The sequence below is a fragment of the Calonectris borealis genome, chromosome 3 (assembly GCF_964195595.1).
Source record: "Calonectris borealis chromosome 3, bCalBor7.hap1.2, whole genome shotgun sequence".
In the NCBI taxonomy this organism is placed as follows: Eukaryota; Metazoa; Chordata; class Aves; order Procellariiformes; family Procellariidae; genus Calonectris; species Calonectris borealis.
Window position 1 is genome coordinate 73,802,761 of NC_134314.1, and position 18,491 is coordinate 73,821,251.

The following is an 18,491-nucleotide window of genomic DNA, read 5'->3' on the forward strand; positions in this document are numbered from 1 at the left end:
CTACACAACACTGAGAGAAGATAAAGCATGGAGAGATCAAAGGAGAGTAGCTGTGCAACATCAGAACCTACATCATGAAGAGCAGGGCCAGGCTGGCAAAAAAAAAAAAAGCAAAACCCAACTCTTTGAATTCACAGATGGAGGCCTGCCTTCCTCTGGGCATCTTTGTTGGAGGAGCGTCCTTCTGCTGCGGAGAAACAGACGTTCCAAAGCACATCCAGATGTGCACATATATTCATGATGTGTTTCTCATTCTCATCACAACATGCTCTTGATTTATTCTTGATTAAGACCTGTTTGTTTTCCCTGATGACCTGCAAGGCTGTAACGGTTCTAACCAGTGCGGTTTTTGAATACTTCACTAACGTAAAGACTTCTGTCTTGAGCAATATCCTTGGGACCCAGGGTGGTGCTCCTCTACCCAAGGACTTCGAAGAGCGCAACAATTACTTGACATCTGAAGTTGCCGTCAGCCATCTGCAGCACACATAGATGGACTGGATAGCAGTGGCTGGGGGACAGAAGGAGGGTACACAGAGGTTGCCTGGGGAGTCAGGCTGAAGCTACGCAAGGACAAAGAGGAGTAATCTAAATACAAAACATTACACCTTCTAGGTTCATTCTTCTGTTGATTTAGCTGCTACCACGTTACAAAAGTCTGACATTCTTCTGACCCAGCCAATACACATTGCTATCCTTCACAGAGTAATGCCACTCAGCTGGGTATTTTGGAATTCTTCTAGTAATATGTGAATGGCAAGCTGTGCTGCACGCCACAAAAACTGTTCACCACAGAGTTTGGGTGTTTTGGGGTTTTTTTTGTTTGTTTGTTGGCTTTGTTTTTTCTGTTGTTTTTTTTTTCCTCAGAGATGCACCTTCTTAAATGACAATTTCATTTGCTTTCCTTTTTAACAATTGTATCCTTTGCAATGAAATTTACCTAATGGTCCAGATAGCATGATGCTGTACATTTCCATTTTTGCTGTCATTTTTAAATTCAGAGGGGAGAAAGGAAAAACAAAAATACACAAAGGGAGCTGAAGTTAGTCTACCAATTCCCCGCTCCCCCCAAAGTCCTCAGGCTCCGATGAGATTAAATCACAGAGTTAATACAAATCTAGTCTGTCAGTTCCAGTAGATACACGCTGCTTCTAGGATAAAAGAACAGCACAGTAAGAATATATTCCACTGATCTTAGGTTCAAAGTAAAAGTCCTGCTGAATGTAAAGGGACAAGAAAATCACTACAGATGATGCTAAAAGATTAAGAATAGCTAGAAAAACATTTGTAACACTAAGGAGAATTTCTCCCCTCCACACTTACCAGTCATACTACCAGAAGTGAGTTATCTTTTCTATTTATAACATAAATATTATTTTATTCAAAACAGTATTACCAGTTCAGAAAAAAATAACAATTACCTTTGACAACCTGCTCTTCCCATAATACTGACACTGCCAAAAATACAAACATTTTCAGGAGACCCGAAGTGTTAAACTGAAGATCCTGCTCCAAAAAGCAAGGACCCTCCGAACGTATGAAAGGAAGATAAGGTCACCCAAACCACCATAGCTGTGCAGTCTGCCAAGTCTCCAGCCTATAAACTCTGCCTATAAATAGGCAGATTTTTCTTAAGGGATTATTCATAAATGGGCTTCCAACAAAAACAGTGGTGAGACTGCAGGAGATCATTAGCTTACAGAAAGTTGAGAGATTTTTACTTAGTCTGCTAGTACTAAGTGGACTAAGAACTGTTTTAAGAATGGTATTCACTTTGCTGTGTATGGAACAAGCCTTGCTTTATTTTCATGCTTAATGCTAGCTCTGTATTTAAATGCCTTTGCTGTCTTGGTGTGTGATACATGAGACACTAAAAATAGCCCATCTGTTCCAGAATTTCCATTGTGTCTACCTTTGAAAAGCTCCATTAATGATGAAAAAATTACTATGAATTTAACTTATGGAGATAAAGCCTAAAATGTTGAGAGACTGCGACTGCACATATAGTAAATCTCTATTACTACTTCTATGTAAATCTACTTTATGCATCCCATATTCAGGCAACCTCCCCCCCCCATTTCAAGCTATACTGGAGAAAAAAAAAATAATGCTTGAAAGTCCATGTCTTTTACTGCTACTTTTTCTTTTGTGTGTTTGCCTGATAAGGCCTGGAAACTCTCCAAAATTTAGGAAGTCTTATCTGTGTGTTCTCCAGCTCTTTTTTTGTGCTGTAGATACCTTTTTAATTCAACTCAGATGTTGTTTATACTTTGGAGGGCCTTTGGCAGCCAGCAAGACAAAACAAAACAGTGGGATCCTGTTCCAGCAAGATATAGAGGTGTCCTCTCAGGACAAAGGTAAAAGCAGCCAGTATTGCATTTGCAAAGCAGAGCTGATCATTTCATGGCAGGGAATAAGCAGTCTATTTTAGGATCCTGAGACTTTAATGTCTGCAAGATGCAAAGAATAGCAGGCATGGCTAGAGGCAGCTACAGTGCAGGCAGAGGCAGATTCCACAAAGATGTTCAGCATCGTAACTCCAGCTTCGGTAGCTAACTCCCACAGAGTTTTCTTAAACACGCATCAATCACTGACTGCAACAGTTCTGGGTATTTTAGTCTCCTTTAGAGCAGGTTGGCTAGTTTCTCAAGTAGTCTTATGGTATCGCCAACCAGCAGTACAGTATCAGCCAAATACACCTCTAAAAAGGTTAAAGCCTAATTACTCTATTACTTAAATTACTAATTACTCTACTTGTGCCACTTTTCCACCACTCTGCTTTGCTGGATACATACCGTTTATACGTGATTACATTGTCTAGATGGTCAACTCCATTTGTGGTCAAACAACTAGTTGCTGAGCACCTTTCAAAACCACGCACAGCCAGGACCTATGAGGACTACATATGTGTTGGGCAGCAAGGCAAGGAACTTATGTTGGTTTTGAGTTCATTTCTATTTTCTGACTTTGCATCTGTACATGTGCAGGTACTGTAAAAACACACGGGATTAGGCAAGTCAATTTGGCAAAAACATGCACTGTACTTTACCACCATGTATATAGAGAGATTCTGAACACTTCCCCTTTTACACATCAAAATGAATTAAATGGATGGAGAAAAAAAAAAGGTATACTTGTGTGCCTTATAGCTTTCCAGTGGCATTCATTTTAAATTTATGTAATTTACAAGTCAAAAGATTAATGTAACTTCTCAGTGACACAACCATAGCTGTCAGAGCCCATCAGAAAACCTCAAGCTGTTCTTTGACTTCAAGATCATCAGCTACAATACAGACCTTGGCAGCAGCAGTTAGCTGGCCGCTCTCAGTGATGGATGAGACAACAAAATGCAGTTTGCTCTTTCACAGCTATATCAATGCCGTCCTACCCTGCTGACAGGCAAGGCAAACCTGGTTTGTCAGTGAGACAGGCAGATATGATCCCAAAGACACAAAGGAAGTAGATAGGAGCAGTAACAAGGTGCCATCCTCACAGAGTCACTCTTCTGGCCATAACTGCATTTTAGCAGATGTCCAGCTCAATATTACCAGTGATACATCCATTATGGGCCTGAAAATCCACTGTATCTACTCCGACTGCGCTTCTTCCTCAGCCAAAAAACCACACGGTGCACAGGAATAGGCCAAATGCTGGGAAATGTGGGCAACTCCCATGCTGTTCGCAAACATTAACGTCCAAACCCAAGCACATTCTCCATTACAAAAGCAGAGGCAAAATTCCAAATGCAAAAAGCAGTTACCGTGGTTAGGGACAACTAACAATCCTTGACGGCACTACCATTTAGGAAAATATTCTGTGTTCAGCTCCATCTGCAGCTACTGTTTTGTTACAAGATATGCTGCTCTCCCAAACAATTTTACCAAATGATTTTTTTAAAAATTCAACTCCAGAGCAGGATATCCAGACTGAAATGGCAATGGTCTGATAGGAAAGGTTGGAGAGCTGATTAGAAAGTACAATATACAATCAAGATATCAACAGTTGCTCCCAAACAGCTCAAAGTGATTTTAGAGTGTACAGAAGCAGCAATAAACAGTTCATATTTCTGTCCTTCCAGTGGAAACACTACACAGGGCAATCTGGGCGAGCCGGCGCTAAAGACATGTTCCTGGCAAAGCTCTGCCAGCTCAGGCGCTGCTTTGTTAGGACACTGCTCCTCCTGACGCCGCTTCTCTGTGCAACTTTTGGAGGACGCTTTGACCCCTGGGGTGACCCACTCTTTCTCTTTGTTCAGAGCATTCAGTAAAAGCAGCTCCAAACCTAACTTTGGCCTTTCATGTTTCTGCTACATATTATTTATCACTCATACTGCATTTCAGAGGAAGACATCAGAACTGCCATCCAAAAATCAAGCTGCAGTCTCCCAGCTATATCACAGCTGCTGATTGCCTGATCTTTCATGATTACAAAATCTGAAGATGTATCCCGATACCTTTTGCTTTATGAAATTTTTTGCACACGGGATCTGTAGCTGACATCCCCAGCTGTCAACAAAGACTCTCCCCCCTGCCCCCTTCTTCCTCATTTAGACCTGATCTCAGTGCAGGGGTTGGGTTTATCCTATGGTTCCCCCTTCTCGTGATTCAGTAACCTTCACTCCAGCAAAATCCTGGAAATTTGCACTAGCATTACATGCGTATCGGCTCGGCTCTGTTCTAGCACTTTGCTAAAGAGAGGGAGAAGATCATCGGTGGCGGGCGGGGGAGGAAGAGCAGAAGCACTGCCCGCCTCCAGCTCTGTCATGACCCCACCACTGGGTAGAGAGGGTATATAGATGGCACTGTCCCTCCTCACCCTGCTAGGAGGACAATGTACAGCAGAGCAAAGCCAGGCTAGACTAACAGCTCAATAATATTGGTGCATAATAATTTTGGGGCTGCATATATTTGCTATTTGGTGCATGTATTTTGCTATCATAGCACATCTGGGATATGCTATGAAGCTGGCATTTTCCCCAGCATTACTCCCCATTCACTATTCCAAAACCTCTGCAAATATACTGCCTTTCCTCAAGCTGTAAAGAGAGGAAGAACATCACAACAAATGAGTTGCTCTTCTGTTCTTTCACATTAGTACTTTTGCAGTCACTTTGACAGCTCTGCTGTTTAAACCAACTCCAGTTTCTACAGCAGATTATAAACAGGCATACTACTCTACCACACTGAAAATGCATTCTAGTCAACATGGCCATTTCCCGCTCCCAAAGTCAAGCCTGCCTACATATTGATGCGAGCAAGTTTCAGCTGCAGTCAGCGCTGTTTGGATGCTGTTGTTGTGGAAGTGAGCTAATATCTATAGTCTCATGTGTTATCAGCAGAATGGCTATCTGATGTCCAGAAACTGTATTATAGTAGTGACGGACGTAGCAAAAATTGAGCACTAATTTCATTTTCAATTGCAATATCTTCTCTCTGACCTAATAGTTCAACAAGTCATCACTGGACTACTAGAGTGAGCAAACTCAATATAAGAGCCACTGAAGAGCAATCTCCGGGATGTCTTTTCACACAGCCACTTTCTCTGCCTATAGCTTCTCTTGAGCAGAATGAACTAGTGAATTACTCGCTGGTCTGTCTTGGGTTAGCTCACATCTATTTAAACCAGCGTGAAGCTCTGCACTTTTGATGTGAGTTAATTAAGCTCACATGGCTTTCCCCAGCCTGGCTTCTGCAGCTTCAGAAGTGAAGGGAGCCAAATTAGGCCCATCTGTCTAAATGGAAGGGAGTCCTCTCCTGCCATAAGGCATGCTTCATTACCCAGCACAGGAGCTGCCTTCCAAGAGCACCAGGGAAGGGGGTTTCATTGCTGCCAACAGCTACCCAGAATACCAGGTATGCCAAGCGTAGAGGTTTTCACAAGAATCACGATTCTGTGCCATCAGCTTCTTTGCACAGAAGCCTCAAAGGTCTGTCTACAAAGGGATTTCCTGCAATGACCTTTTGTTTAACACTTGGAACTTTTTGGCAGCAATAGGTCTGCAAAATACATTTGATTTTTTTTTTCATTTAAAAATAAAGAAGGAACTAGCAAACTTCAGTGGGGCAGAGGAGATGACTCTCTCTGCCTTGATCCTGCAGCCCTTCATTGTGTAACTGAAGTTTGTAGCCTGTACAAGCTCTGGAAGCCTCTCAGTTGCTAAATTGGAGTCCCAAGAAGAAAGTAAGTAGCCTTAAGTAATCTATGCCATCAGGTATAGCTGCTAAAGAAAGGACACAAACCACTCCCTGCTGCTAGTCAGTGGTAGGATCTGGGGAAGCAAAGGTAGAAGACACAATTACACAACTTCAGCTCCTGAATTTGTCTTAAAGGATTTGATCTTGTAGAGGAACTGCAGAACTGTGATCAGATCCCATGCTGGCTCTGCCACAGCGCTGTGCCTCAGTAGAGGTATTAACCATACTTTGGTTATGCATTTCTGTATGTGTCATACAAAAGTTACCACCACAGCAAAACCATAAGTGACAAAAAAATAATTCCTTTAGTAACACGTTTTCCATGAGACAAGACTTGAAGGAAATATCTGTAAGTTTGTATGTAAAAACATATGATACTGTTGGGAAACACAAACTTAACACTGAAGACCTAACAAAGCAGACTTAAAAGCTTTTTTCTCTGTCACAGATGATCTTTATGAACGTTATGAGAACTAACAAAGAAGTTTACAATGAAAAAAGCACAGCAATCAGCAATACATACATACATACCCTAAGTAGTGACAAACATTTACTAATGCTACAGGACAGTAAGGAAATTGTCCAACAAGTGAAAACATGTGATGTTTTTGTGATAGGCCTCCTTAAAGGTTCCTTCTTAAACCTAACAAAAATGAGGAGATGACCTGCATATAGATTAGTTTTGGCTAAGTGGGACTCCCCAGGGAGTCTACACAACTGAATGGCTGAAAAATAATCTGCCGTCCCTGGAGGCCAGTTACAAGCAGAGTAGCGCAGAGGCCTATCCTGTCAGATACCTGAGGAGGAAATAGAGAGCACCCCATCAAGGTAACGGATGATGCCCACCTTGGGCTGCAGTCAATATGCTTGAGGGCAGGGCTGCCATTCCTGGCAGGAACCTCATGAAATTCAACTTGGACAAATGCAAAGTCCTGCTCCTGAGGAGGAGCGAGCCTGTGCACTGGCACAGGCTGGGGACTGACTGCCTGGGCCAGCCTACTCTGCAGAAAAGGCCTGGGGGACAGTAGGCTTAGCACCAGCCAGCAGCACGCCCGGGCAGCCATGACAGCCAGCAGCATCCCACACCGTGTCAACAGCAGTGTAGCCAGGAGATCAAGGGAAGCAGTTCTTCCCCTTTCCCTGGCACCTGTCAGGCCATGCTTGGACCACCACCTCTGGCTCTGCAGTCCTGCATGCTAGGCAGGCATTGATAAACTTGAATAAGTCCGGGGGAGGGCCACCAAGGTGCTCAAGGACTTGAGCCCTTGCCCTGCAGAAGAGCTGGGAGAATCAGCCTGAAGAAAAGACAGCTTTGAGGAGACCTACTGGCAGCCTGCTGGTACCTGTAGGGAGGTTATCTAAAAGATAGAGCCTGGTTCTTCACAGTGGTGCATGGCATGAGAATGAGAGACAACAGGTATAAATTGCCATGGGGGTATCTCATAGAATACCAGGAAAGAAGAAAAGTTCACTATGAAGACAGTGAAGCAGTACAACAGGTTGCTCAGAGAGGCTGCAAAGCTTCCATCCTTACCCTATCAGATAAAGCCCTTTCAAACCCTATCAGATAAAGCCCTGAGCAACTTGGCTTGAATTCTGCGTTGACACTGCTTTGAGCCGAAGTTTGGATTAGAAACCTCCTGAGGTCCCTTCCAGCCTGAAGGACTCGGTGACTCAATGTCCCCCGCTACAAGTTCTGTAATGTGTAATAATGGAAAAGGGTTCACAAAATTGAAGATTGCTTACATCTGGGAGCCTGAAACCAGTATTTGCACCTTGGAGTTCTGAGAAGCTTAACTTTAACAGTTGCAATTGAAAAACAGCACACAGTTTTGTTGTGCTCACACTGGGAGCATCTTGAAGCAAGGAAACGATGCTTTCATCAGATACTATCTTGCCTCCAAAAGTTGAGGTTTGCAAGCAAATGTGCACAAGCAAAAAGTACTCTAATTAAAGAAGAACTATGAAATGCAGACTCAAAGGCTTGATGAATCGTAACAAATACCTAGAAAAACTAATCCTGCTAATTTCCAAGCGTTCAATTGAGTTGGCTGAAATGTTTGTGCACATGAACACAATTGCATATAGTTATTTCCCTGGGTAGAACTCTTCAAGCTGAAATATCGATTCTTCATCTGGCGCCTGAAGAGCAATCATTTGTTAATAAAGTCATAACTTCTCTACGTACCATATCAAGGTCTTGGGAAACCCTCCGTTTGCGCAGCTCTTCCATCCTCTCACACACATCTGTGAAGCAGGTGTTATAGTAGTCTGCATACTGCTGTGCCAGGTCATCAATATTTCCCAGTGACCCATCCTATGGTGGAGACAAAGAAAAAGAAAAAGAAAAGACTTTAATCAATTTTAAAATTCTAATTTAAAGGTAACACCACAACTCTGAGGGAGACCCTCTCCCTGCCGCGTGTCCAGCACACAGCTCTCGGGTCATCCTCTTAATCCTTAGCTCCGAGCATGCAAGAACAGTTGGGAACTGCAGTAACACAGTAGCTCTTCAGAAACAGGTGGGTCCTTGCTAATTCCTATACAGAGAGAGAAGGCAGGGACAGCAGCGCACAACAGACGAACAATATATCCCCAGGCACTATCTGCCTCAATTCCCTCCCACCCACATATATTCATATTCCACCTGGTCCTCCCAAGCAGCTGCCCACTCATCCAATAACCAGTCATTACATACGTTTCACTGACCTTATTTACTTGGGAGTAGCCCTGCTTTCTTTGACAATGACTAACAGCAATTTAAAACATTAAACTTCTTGCTTACAAGCACAATCAGCTGGACTGCAAACAATTCCAGCCAAATGACTTTAACAGGCAAGTTTATGCCACCCACAAAGACACTCTGCCAGTTGGTCTTTTAAGATATACTGGAGGTGGAAACATGGTTTGCTCAGTCCCAAATGTCTGCTTTGCTAGGCAGGATTGCTACCCTGTTAATAAAATGGCTATAGACAGGAATCTAATTGTAATCATCTGTTAATTACAGTCAAAATTCATACTTTCTGAATAATGGATAAATAAGGAAAAAAAAAAAACCAAACCAAACCAAAAAACAGGCTGGATTTTAAGTGGCATGAGAAATCCTTCTAAACTTCAGATATGTATGCCATAGAGGGCTGGGCGAGGGGGTGGGCAGGGTGAATTAACAATTTTTTTGGTACAATATGCACACACTTAAAATAGGTCCAAAAGACGGGACAGAGTAATTTTGTTTCTCTATTTCTCTAATTTATGACAGAGCATATATGTTATTGTATACATTCTTTAAAAGGTAACAATCTACACTTTGTGCGTATTCTGAGAGAAGGACAAGAATACACTGCAGAGTGTTATTTCATCGTTGCTGTTAATAGATGCAACGATATAAATATAAAATTATGTCTTGAATATTAAGAAAAAACTAAGCAATTGATAAATCGTTTAAAAATAATTATGCTAACAGTATACATAAGTTGCAATGCAGACTTTTAGCGTATGAGCTAGGAGGAAATCTTTTAGTTAGAAACCACACCTTACTGAAGCTGTTGCCATTTGGAAATAAGTATGTGGTCCTGGTCTCAGACCTGTTTTAATGAAGTATCACTTCCAGAGAATTGGAAAAAACATTCCAGTTTAAATCAAAGTGAAAGCCTATTAAACCTCAGACTCTGTGAAATACACTCTCTACTTTTTTAAGTGCAATTCCACATGCGCAACAGGCATCTCAAATTCCCCCAGGAAGTTTTGTAGAGCTCACATTCCCAAAATTCGGAACAGCTTGCAGTTTCTTAAAACTACTGGGTACAGTACAGGTGGAAAACAACCTCCATATCACTTGTTGGAGCAGCAGAAGCAAAATAACTGCACTAAATATATATATCTATACACAGACCCTCCTCTATACATACCTATGTATTTTCTACTGTATTTCCTATCTCTCAACCTGCCGAAGATCTCAAATGGGAGATGTTTCAAACGTTAAAAGATCAGGTTCCTTAGTGCAAATACACTTCTGGGAACTTCAGGCTTTCCAGAGCTTTGGACAAACAACTTTCCACACCACTAAGCAAGCGTGTAGTTTACAAGGACAAAACAACGGCGTCTTTGAGAGCGCGACAGTGCTACCCTGCCTTTCTACTGGAGCAGCAGTACTACCCTCTCAGCGGGCAGCGAGCATACATCTTCCTCCAGCCACCTCCTTGCCATCCATCACTTCCCAACAAGCTGGGGAAGAAACTTTGACTCTCCACCTGTGCCACAAGCTCCATACATCTGCCTGCGCAGCTGGACACCCCTCCAGCGGCTGAGGGCGTGCTTGCTGATCCCATGCACGCAACAAGCCGCTTTCACAAGGTTTGCGCACTCAGTGGGGATGCACACCAGTGCCGCAGCGCTGGGGAGGAAAACAAACACCAAAGAGAAAAAGCAACCCCAAAACTCAACCTTCAACATCTGCTCGCTGTTGCAGGCAATAAGAAAAACTGTATGATTTCCAAAGAGACGACGCGACATCTGAATCCCAGCCACTCCATCCTAACAAACATCCCACTCCAAGGGTAACCGAAAATTCCCACTTTGGACTGTCTTCCCCAGACAGAGTCTGTTTATTCCTTGATAAGCTTTGCCAGTTATGAGTATAGGAGCTGGAAACAGTAATGATAGAAGGGCGAGACGGGAAACCATCATTTTATTGGAACAATACGAAATCTGCCTATTTACTTTATCAGCCCGTCTCCTCTCAATTCTGGAAACCGTTACATTTCACGTAGTAAACCTGCTCGGAAATAGGTGTAACTTGTGAAGGTAAAGTCATGACTCTGAAACTGAGTGATATACTCCAAATCCAAACATATCATGTGAACCTCAGCTTAGCCGAGAGCCGGGTGGAGCTGAGGTGAGGATCGCAGCACGCTCCAGCACTCCTCCACGCACCTTCCCACACCCGCGCTCCTCAGGTCCGTGGTCACGGGCCGCTCACGGGACAGCAATGGCACCGCACAACGGATCAAACCAAGCTGAGCAAGTGCTCATTTTACACTTACGTTGGCGTGCAGTTCACTGCGCTTTTTTTAAAGGTGGTCTCTACAAGGCTGAAGGCTTGTGACTGTCCCTAGAGCAAAATTAGCTCAATTGCAGCACCCCAATTAAAGCCCGCAGAACACGGGTGGCCCCACCGCCAGTGAGCACATGGCTGCAAAGAAAGGCCTATTCACAAGCGACCCAGTCTGCCAGTGCCTCAATGTCCAGAGAAGTTAAGCTGCAGGCACCAGCCTGACTGACTGACAGAAGGGATTGTTGTCAATGCTTGGGACTCAAATTAGGGGCTATGCTCCAAACACAGCTCATGCCAGCTCTCCAGGGAAGACCAGTCCTTTGTGTGAAAGCAAGCTTAACACCCGAAAAAAAGATGAAGGAACAGAAATACCACAAGATCTTAGAGATGAGAATTGATAACTGAAACACATACTCATTGCAACCCTGCTTTTGCTGGGTTACCAGACCAAGGGCGGCTAGCTTTACAAATTAGCGGTTCCGCAACAGCAGCAAGCACCCGCCTAACTAGATGCAGACAGCTTTGGGGTTTAATGTCTCAAACTTTGAAAAATGAGAACAAAAATACAAACATTTGCATTTACATCTCAGCTTGCCAGAAACTTGTAGTGAAAGATGACGACTGAATCATTTGTCTCTGTGGCAAAGAGCTTCAGAGTTTATGCATGTGGATATCCAGAAAGCATAGCTTTTGTTGAAAAAGAAACAGATACACAAATCAACCCAAGCCAAAGACAGCAAGTATTTCACACCCATGTTACATATACGGAAATTAGGTCATAGCTTAACAAAGGATTGTAGATCTGACTTGTATTACCTCAAATTTTACCCCTACAAATAGTTATCTCCATCATTCTCCTTTATTCTTCAAGAACTATTAAAAACATGGCAAAACTAAAAAAGAGAAGATGCTTCATTTTTCTGCTGCACTGATAATGGCCAAGAGGACCTACTTTAGATATCATCAAACCAGAAGTACAACTAACCACAAGATGAATTTTGAACTGTGGCATTTTGTCTGTCCATTCATTAAATTGACCCCCCAACTTCTCCAAACAGTTCTAAACTGTCTCACACAAAATCACCACCAGTGGGCTTTGTATTTCTCTTTTGTTTTCAAGTTAACTATTTTAAAAATATTCATATGCAAAACTTTAGCTCCAGCTTGAGAAGTCATTCATTCCCTTACAAAGCACAGAGTCAAAGGAATTGTCCGAAATGTTTTTAAAAAAAAATCCCCTAGCGTTGTTAATAAAATAGAACAATAAAAGCATTCACAAGTAATAATATTTTCAAAATATTTCACTCTGATGCATAAAGAATAAAAGCCAATGTTAATTTTCACAAGTTCCTTTTACTTTCTTGCTTTCATATGCAAGCCAAAACCTAGAGGATTTTTAAGATAATAGAAATAAGTCTAAACCCATCAGTTTGTTCATTCCTCTTCTTCCTTATTAATAGCCCTACATTGATCCTGATTCCAATACTAATACAACAGGGTCTAAACAGACGTGGACCGCCATTTTAGTTTCACAGGTAGGAAAAAGCATACAGCTATTTGATATCAAAAATAGTAAGACAATGCAATTTATAGTAAGCCTTCAGTTATGTGTCACTATGTCCCATTTTGATGTAGACGGGTCCCATATTTGAAACGGCTTATGTGAGCAATGGAAAAAGACACAGCTTTCAAATTTATTCTTACTGATCTATCTGTAATTCATTAGCCACTGATGTGCTCTTAACTGCTCTAGGTCAGTAATATTTTTAAAACCAAGACCTCATAAAACAGTTAACCGAAGCCCTACCATGAAGACTGCTTTGCACCAGTTGTGTTTATTGCCATACAAACTGCAATGTTCCAGCTATGTAATCCCACAGATCTTCTCTGGTGGAAAAAATTCGTAAGAACACAAATATTGAGCAGAAATACCATTCCTGAAATGCTTTAATTTATTCATAAAAAGTTACAACACGTTTCTCCTAAGACTTCACTACTGCCTGAGACCTTTCCATAAAATAGTCTGATAGCCAGGAAAGTAAACAACCCACTAGTTTTAAAGGGTTAAACCTAAAATGAAGATTTAATAAAATATTCTAATGAAAACAGAAGTTATCTCAGATTTCTATTTTCAGTTGTCAAATATGTTCCTAAATTTCCATCTTATAATGTATGCATGCAAAATTTTTTGGCATCATAAAACACAGAGTAAATGATGAATTGCCCTGGAATTCCCACAGAATTAGTTCTGATATGCATGTGAATACCAAAGGAATCCGTCGGGATTCCTGTTAATGGAGTGACTACAAAGAAAAGTTGGAACGATTTGACACTTATTATAAAGTTAGGATTTATCGGTCACTGCACATCAGTTAGTTTAACGTGCAGGCAGAATCCTTTGTATTTGACATCTGAAAGTATAAAGGAGAAAAATGTTTTGTCAGAGAGCTCTGTTGGCAATAAAATTAAGTAAAAATACATTCATATTTTAATAATAGTAATAAAATAAAAACACTAAGCTAAGGAGGAATAATGGACTTTGCTAAGTAACGTATACATCTCCTGAACCTGCATATGGACCTAAACGCTAGGCACTGGCACAGCATACATACTTTCTGCATAAATTTCCATGCAGAATAAGAGTTTTAGAAAAAGCTACATAAAATACAACTATTCGAGTGTGTACTTTTCTACCTCAGATTCTGAAAAATGTATTGTAAAACTGCATATTCCAGCATATCCTCCTCCTAATCCAGCAGATGTTAGGAATGTCAGGAAAGAGGACTTGATTAGCAGATATATGTGCTCACTCTCCAAGTCACTGGGTGAAATTCATTTAACTGCATGAATCTCAGAAGTGTAAAAAAAGATGTGCACACTACAAGCCCATTTGGTCAGCAAGACAGATGGGTCTCCATCTGCACATAGCAATGTAGATTACAGCACACAATGCAGCTATACAAGTTCATAACTTAAAAGCCACTCCAGCTATGGCCACAGCACTTGCATAAACTGGGAGGTTAGGAACAAGTCAGAAACTGGGAGGGGAAAAAAAAAAAAAATCTGATTTTTTCCTATTAAAGTATAAATGTACATGGAAAGGGCAGAAACGAAGGGAAGATGCGCTTTCACAAAGCCTTGCAATCATGCCCTGGCAAAGGCATGGTTTTGACCTTCACAGCCCAAGAGCAGAAAAAAGATCCATTTCCGTGCCTGAAACAGAGGACTACTGTGCGGAGAGTCACTGTAAACACTAGCAGCTTATTTCTGGCAGTTGGATGTTAGGAGGGACGCCTACCAAAAATTTGTGGAACACGACCCTGCATTTCAGTAATACCTTTGGTTTGGCTAGCTGTAAGAAGTACATAAATGAAAGCCAGAATGTGGGCCAGAGCAAACAGGCTTGTTTGGGGAGGGGAAGGGGTAAGAGGGAGGAGAGACCAGAAAAGTGGTGAAATGAGAACATCTGCTGAAGGGAAATATGTTTACGCCTAATAAACACACTGTTTTCAACAGGACTTCATCTACATAGCACACATCCTACGAGATGTTTAAAGTTAAGCAGAACTAGCTTACCTAGAAAGCAAGGGATGCTCAGATTTTCATGGGACAAGTTTGAATAAGATACCAGTCCTTTTTAGATCTTTTTCCTAATGCAGGCTCACAGAAGCTCGCGAAACTGGTGCATCCTTCCCTAGGCAACCTCGGACTGGCAGCCTACCTTCCTGCACTGCAAAATATACTAATACATGAATTCAGGCTTCAGGTGATTAATCTGAGAGAGACACTGTACTTCACGTTCCTCCACAGTTCTTTCTAAGGAGGCAGATTTAAATTAGATCCAAACCTTTTCAAAACAGAAGAGTTAAATCTGTGTGTACCTCTCTGGCTAGGGCCCACATCTCAATTTGCTACAGTAATACAGACTCGCACAATGAGGACAGCCATCCATAGGAAAACCTGCGGAACTTCACAATAATTTTATCTGTTACACATTTCTAACCTTCTTACCTGTCCCTTGCTAGCAATGTATTTCTGCCAGGAATAAAGCTCATATTTTGCCTTCTGGCTTAGCTTCAGAATGGTTGCCACTAAAAATAAACCCAACAAGCTGCTAGAGAAACGTTCCCTTCTTTTCCTAGGGCTTGGAAAGGACAATCTTCCATTCAGCAGAAGTAACAATTCCACTATCCATGAAGTGACAGGTTCAAAGTCTGTCTTGACAGTCAGCGGGGTCAGAAATGTGAATGAGACAGAAGCATGAGGCCAGGCAGCCCAGCGCTTGCCTTGATATTCAGGGGAAGGCATAAAATACTCAGTGTAGAAGTCATGACATTTTTATATTGAGAACAGCTATTTTAGAGGATGCTGAAGGGTTGTCGTGGTTCCCTTGACCTCTCTATAGCTGGACACCGCGAGAACAAAGAGAACATACAGATGGAAGACTTTCCATTAATTTTATGGCATCTGAGGGTTGAGTCATTAAGCTATGCGACTTTACAGACAGAGTTACAAAAATAGATCTAATAAAACTGTGTCAAGCTCTCTGCAGTATGGTTAAAACAGTTCTAGATTCTGTACAATAAGCAGAATGCACAATGGTACAGTTTGATATAAAAGCTTTTGCAGCAGTTATCTGAAATAACTAATACAGCTCACTGAGTTCAGAGCAGCCACTCTAGACCCAGAAACTTTGTATTAAATCACACAGCTGTGTAACCTTTTTCTAATATATATGAAACCTTACCCTATCTTTACATCAAAACAAACTCTTCCCCTTTTCAAAATTCTGCAAATAATGTGCTTCCCTCAACATCAGCACCATCACTTTTTCCCCCCCTCACTTTTCACTGTAAAGCCCTGAAGTCTTTGTCAAGAAGGTGTAACAAAGCATCTCTGGAAAAGCATTCCGAATGTGATTTATGTTTTTCCCTTTGTAAATTAAAATCAATTTGAAACACACTACTGCGATCCCTCTCTCTGGCATGCAAACAAGGAAGTCCTCTATGTAAAAAACAAAAATGTGTGTGTGTGTATATATATATGTATATATGCATGCTAACGAAAAAGTTGTATCTATGCAAATGAACATTCCAACATACTTAAAAAGTGGGTATTTATCACAAGTAGAACCAGCTCTTTCACATGCTCATTATCTTGACAGACAAGATTACATGCAAATTTTATTCATGAAAAGTTAGTTCAAAGCACCCTTAATGTCCAGCTTCCCTAATAACAGTATATTATCTTCTATCCTCCTTTCCCCGAGGTGATCTGCACCGAGCTCATCAAAATGTAACTCAAAACTCGTCTGCTCTGATACCTGCCAGGCCACACTACCCACCAGGCTGGTCAGCAGTCAGGCACAGGTTATCATAGCCAGCTTGTAAAGCAGAGTAAATTAACAACTCCTTAAGCCATGTAATAACTGCACCTGACATCACCTCTCATTAGTTTTGTCCCCCTTGCTCTCGCCACCTCCTCCTTTTGCACACTGCGTTTTCTGAGACTTTTTCTCAAGTTGAGTGGGAATGTGTCTCTTCGTGCACACCAGCTGCAGTGGGCTTCTGTCCTGACACTTGGAGCAGAAACAAATGGCAAACAGGAGAATGGCAAGAATTAAGAAATGAACATATATGTGATTAAAGCACCATTAAGGAGATAGAGATGAATTTCTTGTTTCAGAATCAGGAAGTTTAGCATACGTTATGAGGTGGCTTCCTGTTTGAGTTAAGTTAGAGTCTAATGAAATAGATATGCAAAAGCCAGACATCTTAAGCAGATGATAAAATAAATCTTTATCTCAGTGAGCTGGCAATATCGACCGCAATAGTGACAGAGGTCTCATTAAAATTCATATATTTTCTTTATATATAGTAGTAACACAATATGACAAAAAAAATCTTCTGTGACTGTTTGGGTCTACATAACTGAGGTGTGAGCAACTCATTAAAACAGTAGCCTGAAAAAAACAAACAGACAACATGTAAAGAAAAAAAAACAATTTGGATATTTAAAGACAAAAAAACCTGAGAAGACAACAGTATCTCAGGACAACTGCGTAAGCTCAGCAAGTGTGGTTTACAGTATTTCCCAAGGTGCTAAAGTTGCATGGTAGACTCAGAGAACGCAAACTTTGGTCATGTTTATGTCCAAGTTTTACTACAAAAAGCATAGTCAAAACTGATTTCTACTTTATACCAGTAAGCACTAAGGGGCATTCCCTCATAGATGGATGTATTGGTGAAACACAATAAAACAATAAAATGCACTAATCTAAGTCAATGAACCAAAAGGCACTGAAATCCTCTTTAACAATGATTCCGCTGTATGAAATTCTGGTTTCATTTTCAACTGAGGAAAAAAAAGTCAGAAACTACTGTGAAATAAGGGTTTCACTATGAACATACTCTTAGGAGTACCCTGAGAAGCATTCAAAGGGTGATTTTATTTTAGGAATAGGCAATTATTTTTCTACTGTTTTTGCAACTCTATTTGTCTGTAAGTCAACCTCCATATATCAACGATATCCAAAATATTAGTACCATCTACTGATACACTAATATTCTGTTCCTATATGGGATTTTATTCTAACCTAATCTTTTTATCCTTTAAACGGAGTACTTTGTCAACATCATAAAACAGTAAGGAAAGCACTTACTAAACTTTGGATTTGTGGATTTCTATTGCATCAACACATGGCAATAAAACCTTTATAGCACCCTATACCCTAAATATCTACTGCGCAAGTTAATTCTTGCTGGAGACGCAATATACAGAGGCTCCTAACAAGTCTATGCGTAAGGGGCATACACATAATTGTCACCACACTACCAAAGGCAAAACAATTGCTTCTTTAGTTAAATAATTCTTTATCCAATTTGGTGGTCCCTAAATAGTTTCTCCAAATAAAATGCACTAAATTTCTTTTGGCCTATGAAGCGTTTATTTTTCTTTTTTCCCCTGACACGAAGAAGCTCTTACAATCTGTAATTTCTTTGTGGAAGAAATGGTATTTCATTCTGCCTTGTGCTAGGTGCTGTATAAAAACCAACAGTGTCAAGTACCCGCTCTGACCTTTGTTCCTCTCTACTCATATATTTGTCCAAGCGTCACGGTAGTAAGAATAACCACCTTATTCTTAAACTTTGCTATGCTTTTCACCAGGACAGTTTGGCACGAGCAGGACATACCTTGCCCAGAAAAAGGAAAGTTCACTCCAATAAACTTCTTACCCTTCTTTC

General features: G+C 41.2%; 1 protein-coding gene across 1 annotated transcript in view; it reads right to left on the reverse strand.

Moving 5' to 3' along the window:
* Nucleotides 1–18,491, reverse strand: part of SASH1 (SAM and SH3 domain containing 1) — a 126,763-nt gene that overhangs the window by 93,651 nt on the left and 14,621 nt on the right. The window contains exon 2 of the mRNA XM_075146207.1: nt 8,383–8,511. Coding sequence (XP_075002308.1) covers nt 8,383–8,511 — 129 coding nt within the window. The remainder of the gene's footprint in view (nt 1–8,382; nt 8,512–18,491) is intronic.